General features: G+C 32.8%; 1 protein-coding gene across 1 annotated transcript; it reads right to left on the bottom strand.

Annotated features, from left to right (window-relative positions):
- Positions 1-2,233: 2,233 nt before the first annotated feature.
- LOC132759031 (uncharacterized) lies at positions 2,234-9,396 on the bottom strand. Its single transcript, XM_060750755.1, has 4 exons — positions 9,250-9,396; positions 7,578-8,103; positions 4,335-4,508; positions 2,234-3,057 (listed from the first exon to the last, which is right to left on the bottom strand). Exons 2-4 carry the CDS (start codon positions 8,092-8,094, stop codon positions 2,885-2,887), a joined length of 864 nt encoding a protein of 287 aa, XP_060606738.1. The 5' UTR covers positions 8,095-8,103; positions 9,250-9,396; the 3' UTR covers positions 2,234-2,884.
- Between the last annotated feature and the right edge of the window lie 6,044 nt (positions 9,397-15,440).

The following is a 15,440-nucleotide window of genomic DNA, read 5'->3' as shown; positions in this document are numbered from 1 at the left end:
CCCTGTCTGATATAACATACCTATTTTCGCCCTTAACTTTTGCCTCAGTAAATCATAGTCATCCGAAGAGACAAAGTTTTTACATTGGTTGCATTTCAGTTTCGGTTACAGTTTCCAAGATCGGGCGTTGCCTCTCTTAATTTGTACCGTGTAAAGTTGATACACTTTGCACTTTTGTTTTCGTAATTTGGTTTCAGAATTTTAGTGCGTGTGAGTCGCGTCCTTGGACACATCCAATTTTGAAGCCATTTCTCTATGAGTTGGTGGTCAAACTTCTTTCTGATGTGAGGTGAAGCCACCGTGGGCAGTTTGTGTGTTTTCCTTACGGAGAAGTTGCACTGCGTTATAACCCTATTTGGTAGCGATGATTTCTTATGGAACCCAAAGAAATATTATAACTTAAAGATTTAAGTTCCTTTTGAATACTTCTGTTGCTGCGATTATTCTTCGAAAGTCCTAAACCCTATACCCTCCAACTTGTCACTAACTTTATTACGTGCCATCTTTACTTATAGCTAAACTACATATACGTATGGGTTTTTAACAAAACCGATAATACACAAAAGCCACAATAAACTCGTGCATGTGTTTAACAATAAACGGATTTCTTTTGTTGAAAAATAAGTTAGGCACCTCTCGTTCATCCAAAGTTAATTACGAGTAATCATTATTTCAATATACATGTATATATATTTTTAATATCATTACCATCAGCTAGAACGGACAGATTCAAAATACTCTACAACATAGTATGCATCAGTAAGAGGCCTCATTTTTGAAGTTGTAAGTTATTTTCGTTTTTTTTCTCTCATGTGTTTACGGAATTTCGGGAAGATATTTCAATGATTTTAATTATCCTTAACAACGGTGACAATTCTTTCAAACGAAAATCTTGCTTATCTGACAGAAAGTAGGTATATATACTCTTATTCTTTATGAGTAAGTTTAAAAATGAGACCTAACTGAAATGTCCGTAACCCCGAAAAGCACCTTAAACGCTTATTTATAAAGGTGATAAACTTTTTAAATGTATTAAGAATGTATGCTTTTTATACACATAATAACAATGAAACAAACAGGAAACAGATATTAATTTTTTAGAACGAGATAAATGTCCTTTAATATATATACATGTACAAGATAAAGCACATAAACACTATATATATTTCAAAATAGCAAAACGTAGATTTGTATGTTACCCAGAATATATAAGTTTAAAAACAAATAAAAAAAATAAACAACAATAATACCAAATAAAAAATATATAAATCACTAAATATAAAATTGGCATACATTGATATATACATCCATAAATTCAAAAAGAGAAACGTTCTTAAATATACAATTTACGAAAGAAGCATCAACACAAACTTGAAACCTGCACAAAATACATGTAGAACACTAAAAAAAGAGAAAAATAGATCAATTAATTCTACAACTTGGACTAAAATATTTCAACAACAAAAACAAACCTAACAACGTCAAAAAACAACATAAAAGAATGAACGGAAAAATACACATGAAAATAAATGTTTTAGAAATAGTAGTATATTTTTAAAAATAGATGTTTTTAGAAATAGTAGTATATTTTTTTAGAAATAGTGGCATAATTTTCGTCCACGACAAGATTGCATAAAAGAAACTAAAATGACACGGTATAAGAACAAATATCATGACATGTAGCTAAGTATTTGTAAGTGTTCATCCGCAGCTGTTCTGCCAGAAATAAGAAACTTCGACGGGAGCGATAGCGAATGGAGAATGTTTCTAATTTCTGTAGAACAGCTACGGATGAAAACTAACATATTTAGTGTCAAGCTTTATTTAGCTTAATTAATATTCACTTTATTACGTCACAATCTGTCTATATTTACGAACGCGGTTCAATGAAGCACTATGAAACAATGAAGGCGACGATAAACGGAATTTGATTGTTCTTCTATGAAAATTAACACGGAGAATTTTTAAGAAACACAGCGTTCTCAGTGGATGACAAATAAAGCTGGACACTAATTATCTTTATCTCCCTCTACATGTGTTATGATATTACAAATGAGCCGCGTCACGACAAAACCAACGTAATGCGTTTGCGACCAGCATGGATCCAGACCAGCCTGCGCAGCCGCGCAATCTGATCAGGATCCATGCTGTTCGCTTACAAAGCTTTTTTCAAGTAGAGAACTGATAGCGAACAGCAAGGATCCTGATCAGACTGCGCGGATGCGCAGGCTGGTCTGGATCCATGCTGGTCGCAAACGCATAACGTTGGTTTTGTCGTGACGCGGCTCAAATGTACTAACATTTTGTGAAGATCAATGATGATATATTCTATATTCTAATATTCTATACAGTCACAACTTTAGTAAATAAATATTAGCTAAGACTTTATACCACGTGACAATTCTTATCAAAGGGATACAAATATTGTTGTCAGGCAATTAAAAAAGATGGACCAAAATAAAATGTCTGACAAAAATTGAAATTACTTCAAAAAATAACTGTTTGAAGACATACATATTTCATAATAATTATAATCTCACTATAAACTTCTAAGGCCTCACATCTTCATTAATTAACAATTTGGATTCACAATTCTTCACAGCGGGTTACTTGTTAATCTTACTCCCTGTTTTAAAATAAATTCGTTTTTATTAATAATTATCTTTTCTGTACACTTTATTGGGAATGGCAAACACAAAAAAGCTATATACAATCTACATATTAACATCCTTTTGAGTCAATGTAAAATAAACACTTAGAAGTTGATGAAATTCTATTTCAGTTACTATAGTTACAGGATAACTTTTTTTCTAGTCGATCACTGTGGAAAGAAGTCTCTATGTTACAATAGATCATCAATGAAGTTTATTGTACTGGATGATAACTAGGCACCAAAATTACTACAACAGAGAACTTGTACAAGCTCCGTCACGAAAACCACGCCCAGGAAACACCCTCCAAATACGGCAAACAACAGTCCGAATGCTGTGCCAAGTTCATATCCCAAATTACCACGAACCCCAACAAAAATGAACACGCCAATGAAAATAAGAACGACTGTAAATAGAAATGTAAGTGTTAAGCCAACTATACATTAAATTGATAAATACATATTGAATAATGTGAATATGATAATAAAAATATGGAAAGGGGGTGACTTTCTTTTCAACAATTCAAGTCTTTCTGCACGACAGTGCACGTGAATACCCAATTTCCTTACCGACAGATAATAATCATATCAGTTTTATGGAGTCTCAAAGTACAAACAAATTCCTCTGCAATTGCTTGGTAAGTGCAAAAAAGTTGCAAAGTACAAAAATTGTATTCAGTAAGCATTCCTTAACTTAGCGCTGTAATACGAACACATGACGTCGTTGTCTTTTTTGCCAAATGCGACAAAAATATAGCACGTGTCTGGAATATATATTTTCAGCACTTCTTAGCCAACAATATTCACACTAATGGACGAACCGCTGTCTCCATGTGTGATTGTACTGCCTTACTTTGATTTTGATTCTGTCATTTTTTACTTTAATGGATTATAAGATTATATGTTCATACTACAAGGTGTAAGAATGATGATATATAATGAAGATACTACATGTAAGTGCCTTTTTTAAAGGTGCAACACAACCACTCTTTCAAAACAACAATTTACATTGTATTTAGGTCAATTCTTGTTCCGCCTGCTACATTGTAGATTGGATAATGTCTCGGTCGCCTGTATGACTGTCCTACCGCTGCAAAGCTTGTCCGGTCTAATCCTCAAAAACCTCAGGTTGCAATTTCATTCGAAATTTACAAGAAAGGTCAGTACCAAGTATTTTGTGCATATTTTCGACAAAACCCAATTCAATGATTTTTGTCAGAGTTATGGCCCTTTAATGGTTTTATTTAAAAAAAAATTATCCAGAATATTTCTCTTCTACAAATTATGAAATTTGAATGATGATCGATGATTGATGGATACCTCGAGCACTTGCGCATATTTAAACGTTTTTTCCGGTCGAATGAATTTTGGCTGACTTATGGTCCTTTAATTAAAAAGGCGCTTTTTGCCTTATATTCTCATCATTATAGAAAACATTCAAACACCAATACAGTCAATTTATCTTTCTGTCACCCCTTAATACAACTGCTTAATTGGCTATCATCAGGCGACACACGATGCTCTTATCATATATTAAACATTACTTTTGTTCACATGCATTCCGAATTTCTGGAAGTAATATTAATTTAGGATCAAACAATCAAACATGTTTTTCTTTATCTGCTACCGAATGGCATATTAAAGTTTATATATTTTATTAATTTTACATGCAAAGTATACCCACTGGCTAGAATTGTCAGGAGAATCAGAAAAATCCACATCCATTTGCTAGGACCATTACTTGTGCCCCTTACAACCTTTTTCCGAAGGTCATACCATACATAGAGTAATGCAAACGATATCAGTAAAGCCATTGTGTAAAGGGTTTGAATCTGAACAAACTTGGAAAAACCAAAAACTGAAACAAAATAGCATAGAATATAAATCTTTCCGAAAGTTCGTAAGTTAAATAAATCTAATAAATCTAGTAAATCTAGTAAAGTTAAATACATAAATTTAAACATTTTGTCTAGTATCTAGGTTACTGTCAGGTTTTACTAAATACTTACAAATGAAAAAGAGATATATTGATGAAATAAACTGTGTGTTTTACTTTCTGAATTTTTACTGAAAAAATATTTTTCACTGCAGTGAACATATGTTCCGAACTTTCACTGGTGTCTTGCCGGACTACTTTCTTCTACATTTAGCCAATAAACAAAAATTGTACTGTCAGAAATGCAAAAATAGAAAAGGATGTATGTATAACAAGTAAATAATTGCTGGGAAATGCAGCAATATGATTGTCACGGCGAAAAAAAAAAAAAAAAAAAAAAAAAAAACAACAAAAAAACAGTTAAATATATTGATAAAGTATACCAAATAGCATTGTGTTGAATTGACATGTTAACTTGTTCAGAAGGTTTTTAAATATCATAATGTAACTTGTTAAAAGAGCCATGTTTATGTAGTGGAGCAGAATTATTATCATTCTTGTGTAATTTTGTAGTTATGCTCGGGACAAAATTATGTATGAAAAATATCAAAGGGCAATAACTGAAAAATAATGCACGGTAGGTTAAATGTCTTGTGTGCTGCACTCCTCCTCAATGAGATCTATCCACCTAATAAGTTTCAAGTTGATAACTCTAACCCCTTTCTGAGATAAGCTCCGGACAAATGTATATAAAATAACAAATGGAAATAACTAACAAAATGTAAAGGGTATCATTCTTGCGCACAACATTCTTCCCCAATAAGATCTATCCACCTATAAAGTTTCATGTTGACATTTCAAAGACTTTTTCAGAGATATGCTCCACTCAGGTGAAAAATTTAGTATGGAAAATAACAAAGGGCAATAACTCAAAAATTATGAAGGTAGAGTTATCACTCTTTTGCACTGCATACCTCCTGAGTAAGATCTATCAACCTATGAAAATTCATGTTGATATCTCAAATGCTTTGTAGTTATACCCTGGACAAAAATAAAGTATGAAAAATAACAAAGTGCAATAACTGAAAAAACAATGCACCGAAGGTTATCATTCTAGTGTGCTGAATTGCTTCCCAATTAGATCTATCCACCTATGAAGTTTCAAGTTGTTACCTCTAACACTTTTTTTATATAAGCTCCGGACAAAAAGTTTGAAAACTGACCAATGGCAATAACTCAAACATTATAAGGGATATCGCGCACAACATTCCTCCTCAAAAAGATCTATCCACGTATGAAGTTTCATGTTGACATTTCAAAGACTTTTTCAGAGATGTGATCCACTCAGGTGAAAACTTTAGTATGAAAAATAACAAAGAGCAATAACTAAAAATCATGAAGGGTAAAATTATCACTCTTTTACACTGCATACCTCCTGAGTGAGATCTATCCACCTATGAAGGTTCATGTAGATATCTCAAAGGCTTTTGTAGTTCTACCATGGACAAAATTAATAATAACAAAGGGCAACAACTGAAAAATAATGCACGGTTAGTTATCATTCTAGTGTGCTGCACTTCTCATCAAAAAGAGCTATCCACCTATGAAGTTTCAAGTTGTTACCTCTAACACTTTTTTAGATATTCTCCGGACAACAAGTATGAAAATAACAAATGACAATTACTCAAAAATTATAAAGGGTAGAGTTATCATTCTTTCGCACAACATTCAATCTCAAAAAGACCTATCTACCTATGAAGATTACATTGACATCTCAAAATTTTATTTTTATTTAATTTATGCTCCACTCAGGTGAAAAATTAAGTATGAAAAAAAACTAAGGGAAATAACTCAAAATTTAGGAATTGTAGAGTTATCACTCTTGTGCATAGCACACTTCCTGAGTGAGATCTATCCACCTATGAAGTTTCATGTTGTATCTCAAAGGCTTTTAGAGTGATGCTGTGGACAAAAATTGAGTTTGAAGAATAACAAAGGGCAATAATGAAAAAATACGCAGCGTAGAGTTATCATTCTTGTGCACTGCACTTTTCCTAAAATGATTTATCCACCAATAAAGTTTCAAGTTGATACCTCCACCTATGAAGTTTCAAATTGATACTTTTTGAGATATGCTCCGGACAAAAATGTATAGAGATGGACGGAAGGACAGACGGACGGATGGAGACTATACTATATCCCCACCGTCATTTCGGGCTCATATCTTGATGTTGTGGTAAAAACTGATTTAACGATCAAATTAAGTTATTTTACAAGCTGGTATGGTGAATGTTTATTGTGAAACGCATATAGAAAAACCAAGTCTCATTTTAGAGAATTGCGCAAGGAAAATGAAATTATTCAAAAATAAAAGGCCAATTAAGTTCTTAATTGCAAATATAGAAACTTAGGAATGTAATCTTCAAAGACATTTTACACGTGAAAAGATTCACCCCGAGAGAGACATAGATCCGACATTAGTCAAAATATGTCGTCCCTTCGTGTTTTCGCATTTTGAGGCGAAGACGCGAAAATATACGGATGGCGTAAATCAGCCACCATACAAAATCCATTCAAGGCGAATTTCTCAAGCATGTCGAAAGGATGTCCAGAAATGTGTTAATATAAAACGCTGATATTTCGTGTGTTGATAAAAATACTGTTTATATTCTATATGGTTTTGAAAAAAAAATGTTTCTATGTAACTTTTCACGGAAATGGGCTGTACAATGATCGCGTAAAAACAATAAAATGTCGGCTGTAGAAATCGACGTTACTTTTGCCCATGCTACCGAAAACTACCCATCACAATATCACGGCGTTGATACGCCGTGAAATAAAAAGAAAAAAAAATTCTATAAAAACAAGATTTATTTTCATCTTATTGCATGAATATTATCATATTTCATGAAACATTTATTTTCATACTACTCAATAAAAATAGATCCTGTATATAAAGAATTAATGAATAGCCTCTATTTCCTAATTGTGAAAAATAGCCTTCTCGTGATTCTTCTGAAATTAACCAGATTATATAATAGTTCAACTCACTCAGTGCTACTCCATGAAACATGAATTTGTCACCACCCTCATTTTCCAGCTTAGCTATTGCTAGCTTTTCGTAACTAGTAACTTCGTCTGCGTAGATGCCACTTATAGATCTGTACGTCATAGTCTCGCATTCAATGCTTTTACCATCATGCGGGTAACACTGGATGACATACCACAGTGCGTAATCCTGGTAAACATCTTGTATATGTTGAGTCCTCCCAGACCAACTGCTTGGTATATATGTCAATTTATGCTCAGCTGTTACTGTTAACCAACCAGGGGCGACAAATCCAACCAGCAACAGAAGGACACCTACAAAGTTCGACCATAATAATATATTAACTCTTCGAACAGAGGGCAATGCTCCAGCCTGATTAACCTTCGGGGTGAACTTTACATCGTCTGCTGCTGGCACCTCTTGATTTTCGTTTGTTACCATCTCGTGAGTTTCTTCGGGATTTTGCTCTGCTGTTAAAGGTGGATATACTGATTTATCGGCAGTCCCCTTGTCCTCCATTTTACAATTCTGAAAACGAAGAAATAATCCGTTTAACAAATTATTAAACCCCCCACGAAAAAACTGACCCCGACAAAGAAAAAAGAACGCTTTTTAATAATACTGAATGCATTTACATGAAGTATGGTATTCTTCTTTATCTTCTTTTCTTTTAGACATTTTCATGCGCTTATATTTGATTGGAAATAAAGATCTACTCTTTCGTGTATGGTAGCAGAAATAGGTACAAATGGAATGAAAGAAGAAGAAAAAACTATAAAGATTTCTATCTTAAATATAACAAGTTACTGCATTCATTAGGTAATTACATTACAAGAGTTATTGCGTGCAGTCAGTTCTGCTACATAAGCCCAAGGCATTTTTTCACCGACTATGAACTACAATTATAACAAATGCAGTGTGTTTTAGATTGCTGTTAGGTTTGCATGTAATAAACCAGTTTATAATCATATAATAATAACCCACAGTTTTATAATTTATCTCTTAAGAGAACAAACATAATGCGTCCGATTACCAATTAACAAGATTTGGCAATTCTATCCGTACACCGCCAGCTAATCAAAATTGAGAATTTAATACCACATGCTAACAAAATGGACAAAAGACATCAAAAGGGGGACCCTACGGGGCACACCTTCTGCCGTATTTTGTCTATATCCTATGCTTATAAAATTGAAATCGGAATTCGAAACTATTGTGTAGGCTCCTACGAGGTAAACAATATAATTATGGTTTCCTTTAAGAGAAGAAACTGCTCTTTTTTCAGGAAGGATTCTATTTCACAAAAAATATACATGTAAATATTTTTCGAATACCCGACTGAACGGCGATTGCATTTTTGAAATGCGAATACCTGTACATGTATAGCTATATATCCTATATAATAAGTAATAGATGCTTATGGTATAATACGTTAAGAAATTATGACTAACCAGCAATCTGACAAAAGTACATACCTTCTGAGGCGTTAAATAGGAAATTATTTTAATTAGAATGACTAGACAGCTTATGCTATTTTCAATAATGAGTTTGCTTGAATCAGTGCCAAACGTACTTTATTTTACGAATAACATATTACATGTTTATGCCAGAGCGTTTGTCATTTGCTTTCTAGATAGCTCTATGATGCCTGTTTTAACTGCAAAAAATTCTTACCTGTATAGCCCAGTCTTTTGAAAACAATAACAACAACAACAACAACAGCTACTAACAACCTGCACTATTTACGCTACGAATGCAATTTAAAACAAGTAGGCCGACACTAATTATCCATTACAAATGGCGTTGACTGTGCTACGGTTTGTAATCCAGTCTTGAAAGTGAGCGGATAAAAACCAATACAGACTGAGCTAGATACATGTTCCGATCAGCATAGATATTTGTTAAGCAGCGAATTTACATCGAAGAGAATTCACTGGCAATTCACTTAAAAATAAGTGGTTATACTCTGCTCGCACGAAATAATGATAATGTGGTGCCCAGTTAATGTATATGATGTTGTAATATAGTTTGTATTATTATGGTATAAAACAAAACACAATTAAGTACACTTGCTTAAGATTAGTTCATTATTAATAGCTATAATAGATATGAAAATAAAAACTCAATTTGGTGAACCTGAAAATGTACCTTTTTATTTATAACAAGGATTTTTCTAAAAATAGATTCACTGATAACAACAGTTGCTGGTGGGACAAACTTTTTGTCAAAAGTTTAAAGTTTAGATAAATTTTACAGTATATCTAATAAATATATGAAATTTTAATTCCAGATATACAGTTAAAGGGGAGGGGTAGGCCTATTAATGAGATATCAATATGTGTGACTTAAAAGAGAATTTTATTTATTTATTCATTTATCTATTTATTTATTTATTTATTGAAAACTGTCAATAAAAGAACTCATATACATTTCGCTTTGGTTAGTTTTAGGAAATCTTTCTTGCTATAAAAGATAGTACTAAAACTCACAATACCCAATAATAATTCTTGTACAGGATTTTTTTCAGCAATAAAATATCTAATGTTAAAGATAAATGCATGTCCGTCACAGATCATTGAATATAACTTTGAAACCTGTTTCGCATTTAATTGTAATTTTTAAGCATTTGATTTTGATCATTCATGGTTATTTTGTACCAGTATTAAAAATTCTGATTCAGAGGATATTTGTTAAAACGCTTGTTAAAATTTACACTTTTACTAAGACAATTAAACATTACATGGATTTAAAATCAAATTTTTGATAAGGAAGAATTAATAATACTTTGATTTAAAATTTTGATCCAGAAGATTATCATGCTTTGAGTTAAATAAAAATTTGACGAAATTGTATCATATGCATATAGTCGAAATACCTTAGTGTTAAATATTTTGTTTAGAAAGTTTAATATTTTATATTGAAGTATTGATAATACATCACTATACTTTTTATTGAGAGGATTAATTATCTTCTTAGATTTAAAAGTTGTTTTTATTTTAATAATACTTGGATTTAAATTTATTTAAGTTCTGATCTCATTTTGGCCCTTATAAACAAATTCTGGATTTATTTCTTTTGATACAGAAAATTCATTAATACTAATGCCATGATAGAATTGTAATTCTTTAGTCAAATTTTGCATTTTTTAGATTGGGGATATTATAATATTTCATTTTTCGTTTTTTAAGCAACCCTAACTTAAAATTTATCCCCCTTTGCATGACAATACCTTTCTCTAAACAAAATAGATAAATGACACGAAAAGTTATTTTTTCTTTTGATAAACATTGAAAGTATGATACTACAAATGTATAAAAAGCTCACTTTTCCTAATACTTTTAAATTCAAAATAAATTCTAACATCTGTATTGAAGACATATCTTATGGTCAAAAAGACAATGATCTGTTGGTATTTTCTAGATCAAGATTTAGCTTTTGTTTGTTTGTTTGTGTTATTTTACGCCTTTCCCAACAGTATTTCAGTCATATAGGCGGGTAATTTCCTAACCATCGTTCCTGGAGAGTTACACCAGTACTAGACTACCTTCTAGTCTAGTAAAAATAAAATATGACCCAGAACTAACTGCAAAAGTTTTGAATCTTTGTTCATTGAATAGGTCTGGTATATGTATTTGTCAGAAAAAAAGTTGCACATATAACTCTGTGCACAACTTTTTTTACAAACGTTCAAAGTTCATGAATTTTAACTTTATATTTTAAGACCTGAACTGTACACCATACACGCGGTTTTTTCCTATGACGTAACAATTTTACGTAGGCACGCGCGTCATTGAAAACTTGTCATATGATTTCGTGAAACTTCCGTCGAAACATAAATATAATTTTTCATCAAAAATAGCATTTAGATGGCAAAGGTAAGTTTGTTTTTAATTTACTTTTATCATTTATGCCTTTTTACTTTCACAATAAGTGCCATAGTTAAATATAACAACGATTTTATGTTAAATATTTTTGGAAATAAACAGCAAATCAATATCACCAGTAAATGTTAGGTAAAGGGAAAAAGGGATCGAGTAAGCGTACACTTTGCATATTTAGCCCCGCCTATAAATAAAGCACGAATTTCTTATAAAGCGTTATCATCATGATTAAAATAGACTATAAATCTGTGGAAATGATCAGTGTTACTGTATGTAAGTGCATATGCTTAATCCCCCTAATAAATATACACGAATGTCTTATAAAAATAGAAAAAGGCTTTAAAGTGTTAAGTCGTGCAATAATGGTGCTTTCATTCATATGCCAAATGATTTAATCAGCATATGAACCTATGTGAGGATATCAAGTTAGATGACTAAAGGATCATCTGAATATACATACAATGTATAGCTTTGTTCATATGAAAAAATATATTAGAAATCACATTATAAGAGGACCAAGTTTTATACTATATAGTTTTTCATTGAACAGATACAACGCGATCACGTAAGATGACCATGTACATATACTATACTTTTCATTGAACAGATATCAGCGGGTCACGTACTTGATGACCAGGGGATCATCTACTTGTACACATAAAATAATTTTCATTGAACTGATATCATTGGATCACGTAGGTGACAAGGCGATCATCTAGATATACACGTCCTCTTTCTTATTATGGAAGGGATATAAGGGGATAACGTAAGATGACCAGGGGATCATCTAATTTTACATATGCTATAGTTTTTATTGATCAGAAATAAGGGGATCACGTAAGATGACCAGGGGATCGTCTAGATGTGCATACAGAATAAGATTCATTGAACAGATATCAGGGGATCACGTAAGATGACCAGGGGATCATTTAGATGTACATATACTATAGTATTCATTGAGCAGATATAAGGGGATCACATTAGATGACCAGGGGATCATCTACATGTACATATACTCTTTCTAATTATGGAACGGATATATGGAGATCACGAAAGATGACAAGGGGATCACCCATATCTACATTTACTATAGTATCCATTGAATAGAAATAAAGGGATCACGTAAAATGACAAAGGGATCGTCTATATGTACATATACTATAGCATTCATTGAACAGAAATAAAGTGATCACATGAGATGAGCAGGGGATCATCTACATGTACATTTATTCTTTCTTATTATGGAACAGATATATGGGTATCATGTAAGCAGACAAGGGGATCATCTAGATGTGCACATACTATAATATTCATTGAACAGAAATAAAGGGATACCGATCACGTTAGATGACAAGGGTATCATCTACATGTAAATTTATTCTTTCTTATTACGGAACAGATATATGGGTATCATGCAAGCTGACCAGGGGATCATCTATATGTACACATACTTTAGTATTCATTGAACAGATATAAGGAGATAACGTAATATAACAAGTGGGTCATCTAGATTTACATAAACTATAGTTTTCATTGAACAGATATCAGGTGATCACGTAAGTTGACCAGGGAATCATCTTAATGTACATATACCGTACTTTTCATTGAACAGATATAAGGGGATCACGTAAGATGACCAGTGGGCCATCTATATGTACATATACTATATTTTGCAATGAACAGATAGAAGTGGATCATGTAAGATGACCAGGGCTTCATCTAATTTTACATATGCTATAGTTTTTATTGAACAGAAATAATTAAGGGGATCACGTAAGATGACCAGGGGATCGTCTAAATGTGCATATAGTATAAGATTCATTGAACAGATATCAGGGGATCACGTAAGATGACCAGGGGATTATCTACATGTATCTACTCTTTCTAATGATGGAAAGGATATATGGAGATCACGAAAGAAGACAAGGGGATCAACTTTATTTACATTTACTATAGTATCCATTGAACAGAAATAAAGGGGTCACGAAAATGAGCAGGGAATCATCTATAGGTACATTTATTCTTTCTTATTATGGAACACATATATGGTTATCATGTAAGCTGTCAAGGGGATCACCTAAATGTACATGAACTCTTTCTTATTATGGAAGGGATATAAGGGGATAACGTAGATGACCAGGGGATCATCTAATTTTACATATGCTATAGTTTCATTGAATAGAAATAAGGGGATCTTGTAAGATGACAAGGGGATCATCTAGATGTGCATATACTGTAGGAATCATTGAACAGATATAAGGGGATCACATAAGATGACCAGGGGATCATCTACATGTACATATAGTCTTTCTTATTATGGAACGGATATATGGAGATCACGAAAGATGACAACGGGTTCAACTATATCAAAATTTACTATAGTATCCATTGAACAGAAATAAAGGGATCACGTTAGATGACCAGGGGGTCATTTAGATGTACTTATATGCTTTCATATTTTGGAGCAGATAAATGGGGATAATTTTAGCTGACCAGAACTGAAATAAGGGGATCACGTAAGATGACCAGGGGATCGTCTATATGTGCATATAGTATAAGATTCATTGAACAGATATCAGGGGATCACGTAAGATGACCAGGGGATTATCTACATGTATCTACTCTTTCTAATGATGGAAAGGATATATGGAGATCACGAAAGATGACAAGGGGATCAACTATATTTACATTTACTATAGTATCCATTGAACAGAAATAATTAAAGGGGTCACGAAAATGAGCAGGGGATCATCTACATGTACATTTATTCTTTCTTATTATGGAACACATATATGGTTATCATGTAAGCTGTCAAGGGGATCATCTAAATGTACATGAACTCTTTCTTATTATGGAAGGGATATAAGGGGATAACGTAAGATGACCAGGGGATCATCTAGATGTGCATACAGTATAATATTCATTGAACAGATATCAGGGGATCACGTAAGATGACCAGGGGATCGTCTAGATGTGCATAGACTATAAGATTCATTGAACATATATCAGGGGATCACATAAGATGACCAGAGGATCATCTAAATGTACATATATTCTTTCTATTTATGGAACGGATATATGGGGATCACGAAAGATGACAAGGTGATCAACTATATTTACATTTACTAAAGTATCCATTGAACAGAAATAAAGGGATCACGTTAGATGACCAGGGGGTCATTTAGATGTACTGTTTGCTTTCATATTTTAGAGCAGATAAATGGGGATAATGTAAGCTGACCAGGGGATCATTCAGATTTACATATACTATAGTATTCATTGAAGAGATCTAAGGAGATCACGTAAGATGACAAAGGGATCGTCTATATGTACATATACTATAGTTTTCATTGAACAGAAATAAAGGGATCACGTGAGATGAGCAGGGGATCATCTACATGTACATTAATTGTTTCTTATTATGTAACAGATATGTGAGTACCATGTAATCGGACCAGGGGATCATTTAGATGTACACATTCTATAGTATTCATTGAACAGATAAAAGGAGATCACGTAATATGGCAAGTGGGTCATCAAGATGTACATATACTCTGTCTAATTATTAAACGGATACATGGAGATCACGAAAGATGACAAGGGGATCAACTATATTTACATGTACTATAGTATCCATTGAATAGAAATAAAGGGATCACGGAAGATGACAAGGGGGTCATTTACCTGTACATATATTCTTTCATATGTTGGAACAAATATATGGGGATAATGGAAGCTGACCAGGGGATCATCTAGATGTACACATTCTATAGTATTCATTGAACAGATATAAGGTGATCACGTTTATGACAAGTGGATCATCTAGATTAACATATACTATAGTTTTTATTGGACAGATATCGGATGATCACGTAAGTTGACCAGGGAAACATCTTGATGTACATAAACTATACTATTCATTGAATAGATATAAGGGGATCACGTAAGATGACCAGGGGATCATCTAGATGTACACATACTATA

The sequence above is a fragment of the Ruditapes philippinarum genome, unplaced genomic scaffold, assembly GCF_026571515.1.
Source record: "Ruditapes philippinarum isolate M1 unplaced genomic scaffold, ASM2657151v2 ctg5982_1_1_1_1, whole genome shotgun sequence".
In the NCBI taxonomy this organism is placed as follows: domain Eukaryota; kingdom Metazoa; phylum Mollusca; class Bivalvia; order Venerida; family Veneridae; genus Ruditapes; species Ruditapes philippinarum.
This window is presented reverse-complemented; position numbering and strand designations above follow the sequence as displayed.

Bases quoted from the DNA above. Each gene is read 5' to 3' on its own strand.
- LOC132759031 (XM_060750755.1), bottom strand. From the start codon at position 8,094: ATGGAGGACAAGGGGACTGCCGATAAATCAGTATATCCACCTTTAACA. The intron at 4,509-7,577 runs GTGAGTTGAACT...ATTTTGTTTCAG, and splicing joins GTTTCATGGAGTAGCACTGA to TTTTTGGTTTTTCCAAGTTT. The intron at 3,058-4,334 runs GTGGGTATACTT...TTCTATTTACAG, and splicing joins TCTCCTGACAATTCTAGCCA to TCGTTCTTATTTTCATTGGC.